The sequence below is a fragment of the Kwoniella shivajii genome, chromosome 5 (assembly GCF_035658355.1).
Source record: "Kwoniella shivajii chromosome 5, complete sequence".
Taxonomy (NCBI): Eukaryota; Fungi; Basidiomycota; class Tremellomycetes; order Tremellales; family Cryptococcaceae; genus Kwoniella; species Kwoniella shivajii.
The window spans coordinates 289986-301257 of NC_085912.1; the positions used below are offsets into that span (position 1 = coordinate 289986).

The 11272-nt window shown below is 42.9% G+C and overlaps 4 protein-coding genes across 4 annotated transcripts; 3 read left to right on the forward strand and 1 right to left on the reverse strand.

Moving 5' to 3' along the window:
• Positions 1-220: 220 nt before the first annotated feature.
• On the forward strand, positions 221-3978 carry IL334_003864 (uncharacterized protein; the record flags this gene model as incomplete). Its single annotated transcript, XM_062935588.1, has 8 exons — positions 221-453; positions 664-946; positions 1010-1222; positions 1278-1376; positions 1434-1530; positions 1582-3441; positions 3514-3720; positions 3809-3978. 8 exons carry the CDS (start codon positions 221-223, stop codon positions 3976-3978), a joined length of 3162 nt encoding a protein of 1053 aa, XP_062791639.1.
• A 616-nt stretch (positions 3979-4594) lies between these two features.
• IL334_003865 (uncharacterized protein) lies at positions 4595-7928 on the forward strand (the record flags this gene model as incomplete). Its single annotated transcript, XM_062935589.1, has 11 exons — positions 4595-4624; positions 4692-4737; positions 4849-4938; positions 5073-5638; positions 5734-5839; positions 5989-6293; positions 6405-6960; positions 7071-7160; positions 7234-7330; positions 7413-7696; positions 7873-7928. The coding sequence occupies 11 exons, from the start codon at positions 4595-4597 to the stop codon at positions 7926-7928; spliced, it is 2226 nt and encodes a 741-aa protein (XP_062791640.1).
• Positions 7929-8309: 381 nt separating this feature from the next.
• IL334_003866 (uncharacterized protein) lies at positions 8310-10203 on the forward strand (the record flags this gene model as incomplete). The annotated part of the gene is made up of 6 exons (XM_062935590.1): positions 8310-8354; positions 8451-8522; positions 8629-8739; positions 8874-8978; positions 9078-9260; positions 9373-10203. The coding sequence occupies 6 exons, from the start codon at positions 8310-8312 to the stop codon at positions 10201-10203; spliced, it is 1347 nt and encodes a 448-aa protein (XP_062791641.1).
• A 274-nt stretch (positions 10204-10477) lies between these two features.
• Positions 10478-11016, reverse strand: IL334_003867 (DNA-directed RNA polymerase I, II, and III subunit rpabc5; the record flags this gene model as incomplete). The annotated part of the gene is made up of 5 exons (XM_062935591.1): positions 10478-10581; positions 10640-10677; positions 10762-10785; positions 10855-10946; positions 11014-11016. The coding sequence occupies 5 exons, from the start codon at positions 11014-11016 to the stop codon at positions 10478-10480; spliced, it is 261 nt and encodes an 86-aa protein (XP_062791642.1).
• Between the last annotated feature and the right edge of the window lie 256 nt (positions 11017-11272).

An 11272-nucleotide genomic window follows, 5' to 3' on the forward strand; every position in this document is an offset into this window, starting at 1 on the left:
CGCGTTGAAATGTCTGTCACCTGAAAATCAACAACATCACTTTCCTACAAAACATTCCTCTTCGTGTCTCTGAACAGCCCTTGCCACCTGAAACAGGTCTTGTCCATTATACATCCAACACACGAACATTCAACGAACAGCGAGGACCACTCCACTACTCACGTCTTACGATACACAGTGTACAGAGATCAAGAATAACACTGAAAACGACTCCAGAACAATGGCTCAACCACCGGAGCCTAAACGCTCGCAATCTACGACATCCCTATCACGACTGTTTCACGGTACAGGTCAAAATGGACACATCAACGGAGAAGAAGAACTTAACGATCCAAGGATGGATTTCTGCAATTCTTTCTGGGGACAAGGTGATAAAGGTTTCGAAGTCGTCATGGCTAGATTAAGAGGAGCGGGAAGAACGGTAGATGAGTTGAAAGGGTATTGGAAGGAAAGGTGAGTGCTGCCTAACAACTTAATCAGACAATGCAGGCGGAGGAACCTGAAATTGCAATGGTGTGTGCCATGGCCCAAGCATGACCATGGAATAGCCATGATATCTGTGTACGATGAATAGGAAGGGGACGATTAGAGCAGATTGGAGGAAAAGGAGGAGTTTGTAGCTTATAAGGGAATGATACTGACGTAATTTCTTCTGTCCCACAGAGCAGCAATAGAAGAAGATTACGCTAAACGACTCACAAAGTTATCTAAACATTCAATAGGTAAAGATGAGATTGGAGATTTATCAGATGCTTTACAACATTTATTAAACGAAACTGCATCTCAAGGTGCATATCACGCTTCTTTAGGAAATGAAATTCGCCAAACTGTGGAACAACCAACAGCTGAATTAGCAGCTAGATTGTCAAACCTGAAGAAGGGACTACAAACTAGTGTAGAGAAAGCGTATAAGAATAAAGGATTACAAGAACAACACGTACAAAAGGTATGTAATAACCGTATACTTTCGTGCAAATTATCGAAAACTAATTGATCTTTTCATGCTTAGGCGAGAGACAAATACGAAGAAGACTGCCTCAAACTGAATTCTTATACCGCTCAATCCTCTTTGACTCAAGGAAAGGAATTGGATAAACTGCACAGTAAACTCGAAAGGGTTAGACAGACAATAGGAGCCAATGAACAAGATTTCAGACAGCTAGTTAGAATTTTGGAACAAACTCAATCTAGATGGGAAGGGGAATGGAAAGGTTTTTGTGATGTGAGCTATCTCAGCTGCTTTACCATGGTATCATCTGCTGACACTGATTCTATAGCACGTACAAGATTTAGAAGAAGATCGACTGGCTTTGACAAAGGATCTGATTTGGGTATACGCTAATGCGGTATCACAAGTCTGCGTAGAGGACGATAGTGTAAGCTTCTGTTTCGACTCCTCTTTGGATAACGCGAAAAGCTGACGAACGACACAGTCATGCGAGAGAGTTAGAGAAAAGCTAGAACAGTTTGAACCTCAGAATGATATGCTCAATTTCGTCAGAGGTTGGGGTACTGGTGATATGATACCAGGTAAGCTAGTCGGACCTATTGCATATGACGTTCTGCTAATCTTGTCCATAGATCCACCTCGTTTTATCAATTATAATGCCGGAGAATCTTATCCGACTCAACCGACTTATCACGTCTCACATTTCCAACGTATATCCTCTCGACCGCCCATGCCATCTCAACAGGCTTCTTCGCAGCCCCAACCAGATCAGCAACAAGCTGAGGAACCATCTGAAGGTATTCAGCCCAATGGCCATAACGAAAAAGCCATCAATGGCGTTTCAGATCACCTTCAGAGGACCTCGTTGCAAGACGAGTCTCCTGCAGCTGCTCGTTCAGCGCCAGTTGCGGAACCGGAAAAAAAAGCACCCTTCGGTGGGATCGCCCTTCCTGGCATGGCTGCTGCTACGTCGCCGCCACCACCACCGCAAGATGACTCCAGCAAATTAAGCTCGATGCCTCCTCCACCTGTCCCTCCGACCATGACTATGCCTGAGCCTCGAATACCATCCAGACAGAGCAATCATAGTCCAGCTCCTCGTAATGTCAATGATCAAGAAGATCCAATGGCGAAAGCACTTGCTGACCTTCGACGAGAACCTCCCCCACCAGGGAGTGTTAGACGGAACGCTTCTCATCGTCGACCTGAGTCGGTCGTTTCTGCGTCTGGTTCAGCACGAGGAAGCCAATATGGCCATGGGATCAAGTCACCAAGCTCGCCAGCACCAAATAGGTCATCGTACCAACAAAATATGGCTCATGCTCCGTCTCGTGGTTCAGTTGACATGACCTTGTCTCCACCTCAACCAGGCCATACAGCAGCTGCATTAGCTAGATCAATGGAGGACTTCAGACAACAATCTTCTCGAGGACCTGAATCTAAGAGACACTCTGTGAATTATTCAAATTACGGTGATGATGTCGTTGGAGCTCATCCAACTTCCCGACCTTCATCACCTTCTGCTGCCCAACGAGCACCATCACCAGCGATGATGCAACCACCACAACAACCTGCTACCCACATCGCTGATGAAGTGTTATCTCAATACCATCAAGCATTCCCGGGCGAGAGAAAAGAGAGATCAAGATCCAGAGCTGGATCAGTGATTTCATCTCATTCAAGAGCCGGTTCATTCGTAGATCAACAGCCACCCGTATCTCCAGGTGGTCAACCAAGAGAAGCTTTCGCTGGCATCGGTGCTGGAGGTGGTAGAAGTCCAAGTCCACAACCACCGGTTTTCAGATCACCTAGTCCAAGTCCACAAATGACTCAAGGTTCGCTAGGTCCACAGAACTTGGGAATATCATTGGATGCTAAGGGTGGTGTAGCACAAGACACCATGGCTGAAACATACAGAAGACAATTTGAGCAACAACAACAACAGCAGCAACGACAACAATCTCAACAACAAAAAGGTCCACCACCTCAACAAATGGCAAGCTATCCAGGACAAAGGAATAGTCAATACAACGCTCAACAACCTCAACAGTATGGTTCACAAGGATATGGATCAGATCAAAGGGGATCAACGTATGGTGCACCACCTAAATCACCTATGGGCAATCAACAAGATCAAAGATCATCGTATTACGGTGCACCAAAATCACCAATTTCAGCTCAAGGTGCTCAACCTCCTTTAGTCGGTAATAGACCTACATCTGGATATGGTCATTCTCCACAGCCAAATCCTCAGCAACCATTCAATGCAAATCCACCATCAACATTTGCTGGACAGGGACCACCCCAACCTCAATACAACGCCTATCCCTCACAACAGCAACCGGGTCAATATCCTTCTTCAGGTTATAATCAGCCACCTCAACCTGCATACAACCAACACCCATCGCCCACACCACAGTCCCAATATCCCGCAAGCAATGGCTATCCCTCACAACAACAACAACAACAGCAATCATATAGCGGACCTAACGGTCAAGGATATCAGCCAGCACCTGCAACGAATCAATATGCTCGTTCGGCAAGTCCAGCTCCTGTTTCACAAGTGAACCAGTATGCTCGATCAGCGAGCCCAGCTCCAGCCCAACAACCACAACAATACGGTTACAGAGGTCCATCACCTCAACCTTACAACGGAGGTCCTGGTCCAGGTGGAAGAGCAGGTCAAACTCCAAGTCCGCAACCTAACCAACCTCCTAATAACACCGCTCCGACTGGTCAATGGAGTACCACTGGATTACCTGTGCTTTTCTGTGAGTTTACATCTTGATACCACTGATCACGCTTGTAAACACCTCGCTATGATTTCGAAATGCTAATTCTTTCAATGGTTCAACATAGACGTCAAAGCATTGTACGATTACTCGGCTTTGTCTTCTGCTGAGTTCGATTTCCAAGCTGGAGATATCATAGCGGTCACATCTACACCAGAAGATGGATGGTGGTCCGGTGAACTATTAGATGAAGCAAGGAGGATACCAGGAAGAACTGATTTCCCAAGTAATTTGTGAGTAGAACAACACGCTTTCATACTTTGATACAAGGAATCTCAGCTGATGTCCTGCTTGATACAGCGTCTGTTTGTTCTAATGCCCAAAGATGTAATGATATGTAATGAAGTGATACGAGAAGGTACATACCGGTAGAATCGATTGAGTAGGATTAGTTTTGCAATGGAAAAAATTGATGACCATTTACAACTCGGTACGCTGATGTTTTTGATGAAAGAAAGGTGCACGCATATACAGTTTTTAACTTTCTTTGTCTTTACTTCTTATGCAATATATATACCCGTTGAATGATAACGAAAGGATGCTATACCACTGCCTCCCTAAATTGATCTGCAAATGCGAAAAAGACAGTCATGTACATGATCAAGCGAAAGGAAAGATCTTGCTTTCGTGTGAACGACAGAGATTAAATGCTTCACGATGAATGAGTTGACCTCCACTATGTTTATGTTGTTACGCGTCAATCATGCAGCTTGATTATGACGAAATGCAAGATAGAAAAGGGTTGTTCCCGAACAGATGTATCAGTTGCATTCTTCATTGTCATTGAGCCAACCAACTTACCCTATAGCCTCTCCAAATAAGGTATACATTACCTCGGTGATTATTGTTAGGAATGGACGAGGAAGCAGATCTCGCTTTGCTGGTGAGGCCGTTCACGAATCTAGGTGTGTGAAGATATCATTGTTGACACGAGAATGTTTTCATTATAGGATCAACATCTTCTGAAGACGAACCTACTCTCTCAGCGAATGACCAGTATGTTACTTGCTATATCCTGCTTACCTACCCGGATCGAGATTAACAGGGTTCACTCTGACTCGTAAGAAGGAGATGAGCTGATTGTGTCTTTTGGTGATTTCACAATAGATATCCTTGGTCAATTGGATACGAGACTTTCAAGATTAGATAAAACTATAGCACCTTTAGGACTTGGACCATTGACTAAGAAGGATACTAGTGAGTCATCATCCTTTGGACAACGATCTATGATTGTGATACAGAGAGGGTGACATATCTCACGAAAAGACAACGGCTCATGAGGTCTTGCCGGGCTAAGGGGTTGGTTAGCTGATCATATTTCGAGTAATTAGATATCGAATTAATATTACAAGCTTTGAATGGTAATGGTAATGGTAATGGTAACTCTTCGCAATCTTCCTCATCGAATAAACCATCATCTTCAATACCTCCGTTAAGACCTCTTCGGAGTATACCTGTACCATCGTTCAATTCGGACTCAAATCCTAGTCCGACCATTCAAACTACAGGTTTAGGTTCACTTCCTAAGAATAATGGCATACTATCACCGATATCCTCGCCGTCAATCTCGAAACCATCTCCAGTATCAGGACCTTCAATCAAAGGCTTCTCTTTGGGAACACCACTAGGAAACCCGTTACCATCACATTTGAGAACACGTACGAATGACCTATCTCCAATCCAATCTGCTGCTCCTTCAACGACAGCCAGTCCGGCAGACGAAACTGCTTTATTAACCAGGGGACCGGATATCATGTCTCTATCTGAATACAATACTGCTTTCGATGGAGTTGTGACTGATCTGGAAAGGATGTATAAAGGTTTGATGGAAGGTAGAGGTGGTGCGAGGGAAGCGGGTGTAAAGGATTTGGCAAGTTCTCCATTTTTTCATTGGGATGTGTGTTGCGGCTTGAATCGAGGAGGTATGGCTAGGGTAGCATAATGAAGGACGAAAGGCTATAACGCTGACTGGTACATGTCTCATTCCAATAGAGCGCCCTCGTCGAGATTGGGTTCTCGGGAATGACACAGCTATTCCTCAAGATATCGAAAGATGGAATGGGTAAAACTATCGATGCTGAGGCTCTACTGAATAGTGGTGAGTATGTTCAATGTTTCAACTACCTCAGATTCATGGCCTTGAAAGAAACTGTATACCACTGTATCGCGCACCACGCTCAATTGCTTCAATGTCTCCTTACTCATTGTACGTTGTGAGATGAACTAATGATTGACTATTGCTGAAAGGTCCCCCAACACCCCCAACACTCTTTCCACCAATTAACACTCTCCTCCCTCTTACATCCAAAATCAACTCAACCCTCTATCCAAGGAATCCAACTCCCAAGACCCTCTCTATCGTTCAACCAATATGGGAACAAACGATATCTTCCTTCGCTGAGATGAGAGGAGATTGGTTTTGCCGATGTCTCAGCGGACTAGTGAGCAGAGTGGAAGAGATTGATGAAGGTGGGATCTGGTCAGAAGGAAGAGGTAGAGATAAAGTGAGAGGGTTAGTTGGGTTATGGGAAAGTCTTTTAAATCTTGCTGAGGTGAGTGATATGACTATGACTACTCCATACTATGTTTTTTGGTGTCAAACTATCTCTGTCCCCTATAAAGTGGTCTTTCTATCTCTCCTCATCGCTAATCAGTTCATCTAGGCCGAGACATTACTCATAACCACATTATTCCCTACTCCTCCACCTACTTTATTGCTTCAAACTCTATCTTCACCCACACAACTTCTCACTTCAACATTACAACCTACTTTGAATTCCATCAAAAAATCACTATCATCACAAATATTCACAGCGCTAGACCTATATACATCGTTGACAAAAACACAAATATCGTGGGATCAAGGTTTGACCAAATGTTTTCAAATGACATACACACCTTCATCACCTGAAACAAAAGATAATTTATCGATTTTGAATCAACCGATATCGACTTTGAGATCGTTGTCATTAAGATCATTCCCTGAATTATTAGTTGATATCAGAACAACACAAATTGATGGACCTCCAACTTCCTCTATATCAGAAACGACCCACTCGACTCTGAATTATCTGGAGACTCTACCTCAATACGAAAATGTCGTCGAAGGTCTATTGGGTAAAAGTCACAGTGAAAGATCTTGGTTGATGGGTCAAAAAGATCCTCCTAGTCCAGCTAGAAATGCCAATGAAGAAGGCGGAACTGTCAATCTGTTTGTCGGTGAGTGTGAACCCTTTTTCTGGCTATCTTGTGATCGAGAATTATGCTGTTACGTCCCGAAGTATGACATATCGTACGGACCCAATACTGATATTCCTCATTGAACACAGCCGATGTACTCGGCACTCTTCTTATTCATCTGGATGCAAAATCAACGTCGATGCGAAAACCTATTGGACAGGCATTCTTACTGAATAACCGTGAGTCCAATGATTTCAAATTGACACTCAAGGCATATACTGAGAAGAACATCTCGGCTGACATCACATAAAGTGTCGCACATAAGGAATACAACATCTTCCTTCAATTCTGATATCATCGGACCTGGAGCGGAAGACATGTTGAACAAGGCATTCAGAGATGCTAAAAGGTGAATAAAGTTTCCTTTGTTCGAGTCCGCAAGCCTAAGGATTCTTGGAAGACTGCTTGCTGACATGCTTATCTGTACATAGTCAATACTTGACAGAGTTCCATTTGTTGGTCAACTTGCTGACGACAACACATTCAACGCCGCGGTTCGGTGTACCTGTGCCACAAGGCGAAAGACATCACTTGAAAGAATCTGCAAATCAATTCTTCGAGAAATTAGCCGAATTAGAGAATATAGTCTTACAATATCCATTGAATAGACAGGACCCAGATATGAGAGACAGAATCTCGAGAGAAGCAGAGAATATCATAAGAGGTGGTTATGATGCCTTTTGGGGCAGATGTGCTGGTAAAGGTATTGAGAAATGTGAGTCTGGTTTCATCGATGACCCTCTGGAATGGGGGCCAGGAGTAAGACATAATCTAGTAATGCGCCCAAGGTAATGAGCGGTGAACGATAAACCATCCGAGCACCATGAAGCCGGCTAGAGTGTGCTCCTTATAAAAGAAATGCTACAGAGCTGACTCGAGAGTATACCCCAGATCTAAGAGGTTCACCGGATGATGTTACAAGGAGAGTACAAGCTATGTTCCGGTGACAGACATATCTATTTTCTCTCTTTCTAAGATGGTTGTTAGGAACTACAGTTGCGGAGTGATTCCTGAACAAGGTAAAGTTGTTGTAGTGATCTCAGGTCTACATGCATATCATACATATCACACATATTATATCTCGTTTCAATCAGCTTCACCCACCATCCTGTTCACCGAATATCCCATCTCTCGGGTTGAATTGATTACCGGCGGGAATGGGATGCAACGCGTGTGCGAGAGATGTTTTCACGATCACGAGCAATATTTGACGGGTGTCTTTGGGTCATTGTTCTCATTGCACTTCTCGAGTCTGAACCGTACCCACCATCGACAAGACAAGACAAGGAAAGGAACAATCATATGAGAAATCACTAATCAAAAAGAATATGTCGAGTGGAGAAATTGAGAACCTGGCTTATGTCGATATCCAAGTGAGTAGGAATCGGGCCATCCTCAGATTTTGACATCATTCGAATTGAGTACCTGCATTAAGCGGAAGGAAGCTTGAATCACTGACTTGGACGCAGCACGACGCTCTAGCAGTATTTGACGATGTGGATCAAGGTACGGTCCTTTCAGAAGATATTTGGATATCAGGAGTGAGTTCTGCTTTTGTCATCAGCTCTTACCGTTTGATATTTCAGATAAAGACAGAATGGAGGGAAACGAACGTTCACTGACCTCACGTACGCCTTCCTTGCATAGTACCAATTTGGGGAAACTTCCTTACATGGTAAAGCGAAAGTCATAGTGAAAGAAGGGGGAGGATCAGAATTAGTACCTAGAGAAGGAGTCAAAATTGAGAGAATATCAAAGGTACGAGACATTTCGTCCGACCCAAGGAATCCTTCCATTCTATAGTAAATCCATACACATATCTGAATATCTGAGCGAATTCGGGACAACTACTAATTTTGAGTCAATACAAACTTTGGACGTATCGGAAATAGACAACTTTCAACGCTACGATACCTTCTCTATCTATCCAAAATCGTTTAATCAAATTTCCAAAACAAGTTATCAATCCTCCTTATACGAAGAAATCGGATCTTGACGTGAGTTCAATACCTTCACAATCAAGATGCATTTGAGACGATATGAGACGTACGAGTTAGATAGACAGGGGGACTCAGCTGAATACCATCTTGCGATAGGCTCCCTTACATATCAATTGCGCTTCGCTCAACCCGAAATCAGCCCATATAGTATTAGGTGGACCTGATGGATATTGTGTTATTTTACCTACATCATTGAATACATCTACATCAGAGAAGCCAGTCATGCTACAAGGTCATGTGGGGGATGTCAGAGATGTTAAATGGTTTCCAAGTGGAGAAGTGAGTTGAATTACGTTGCACCATTATCACACCACAAATGTTTTGTAAGAAGACAGAATGGGGGAAGGGAAGCTAAATTCAATTTCACTTGTTCTCGTTGTCAACTCAACAGGTAATCTTAACAGCTTCATCAGATTTATCAATAAGGATATATGGTAAAAATGGTATAAATCCAAGAACTTTACGTGGTCATACAAGAGCTATAACCTGTATACATATAATCGGAATTGGTAAAACAATTTTATCAGGTAGTAAAGATGGTACAATCAGACTGTGGGATATAAGTAAGAATGAGGAAATTGATCGTTGGTTAATTGGTACTTCATCAAGAAAAGCCGTAGATTCAATGATAATTCTCAATGTTAACGACCCTACGATACTAGGAATTCAAGATGTAAATGTGGATAGTATAATGTTACTCAATGTACAAGATGGTATTTGGATACAGCCATTCTCTACATCAACATCAAAAGGAGAAGAAAAAGAAGAAGGCTGGTTTGTCAAAAATCAATCTGAAAGTCAATTGTTATCAATTGCACATCAAGATGGAATAGTTGTATCAGGTTATACAAATGGTATGATCGAAATCATGGATTTAGAAAACCTGAGAAAACCATCCAAGGCTACTGCAACCAATTCAGATCAAGGAGAAAGCCAAGTAATAGGAAGGATAAAACGGATCAAAAGGAACGAATCTCCGATTTACAGTTTAGTCTTGACGAAAGTTGAAGATTCGCAAGAGGAAGGGAGATTCAATTTGTATGTAGGGACTGCAGCTGGTTTACCATGTGTATTGAGTATAATGAAGACGGAAAATGGGTTCAGAGTGGAAACAAAAGAGGAATTGGCTGGATGGGAAGCCGTAGGTGTCGAAGCTTGGGCAATAGGGAAAGAAGGAGAAGTATGGTGTGCCGGAGGTGAAGGTGGTTTGAGACGGTACTAGACATTTTTATCAGTAGTACATGGTTACTTCACAAATGATATGGGATCTATGTCTGGGATCAGGACAACCCTAACGCGTTTTCAAAAACTGCACTGTTTGAACACGAAGCCTCGGTAGATTGGATGTCAACAAAACTTGCCAAACATAGGGTGAGGTTTTTGGGCCGCTCCCAATATTCGTGAAATATAGTCACATCATTTTTATACAGGGTATATATCTATCGTAAGGACCAAGACACAGGGAGAATAAACTGATTATCGATCTCGTGCGAGGGCTATTGGTAAGCAGATTCCATCAGCAGGCCCATTCTGCGGGGAATGAGGAGAGATAAGGAAAAGGACGAACGATTGTACATCAAAAGCTTCTCAATCAAGTCAACTAAGGATGATCTGTTAGCTGCACGTTTCTGAAAGTCAGCTACCACACCGCAGCTTACCGTGTGTAAGGACCATTCTTCGACAACAATATCGTTTCCTATTTAGAAGCATGACAATCAACATCTGATTCTCCATAATTTCCATAGCCATCTCATCCAGAGATTTGTATGCCTCCACTCACAATTGAAGTCTATCTAACGCATCACTATGGACAAGAGTAGCGTTGTTAGCTTGAAGTTCAAATCGGATAGGCAGATTATAAGGCTGCACCTACCCTTCGTCTACACCCGCTGCCAATAACTCTAAATAACTATCCCAGAGATTACCAATGACTTTACCACATGAGAAGCATCTAACGGGAATGATCTATAATGTCTTCATCAGCTCATGGAGGGAACCGGTTTCGAGTGATAGCAGATCACTGCATACTGACCATGTTGCCTCGGGATCTTCTCTCTTCTAGTGACTGTGGAAACGAGGAGTATGAGTGTGAATGACCAGATCAATGTTGTGTAAATACATTTGTTGTTGAAATAATTCATAACTTCTGCTCGAGAGGATTGTGAAATGGAAGAGTAGAAACGGAATCAAAAAAGGAAATCCTCTTTCCTGGTTGAGATTTTAATCCACGTAATGCTCTACCAAGAGTGCCTGTGCCACGTGCTCATCACTGCTTGATTACGTCAGCATCA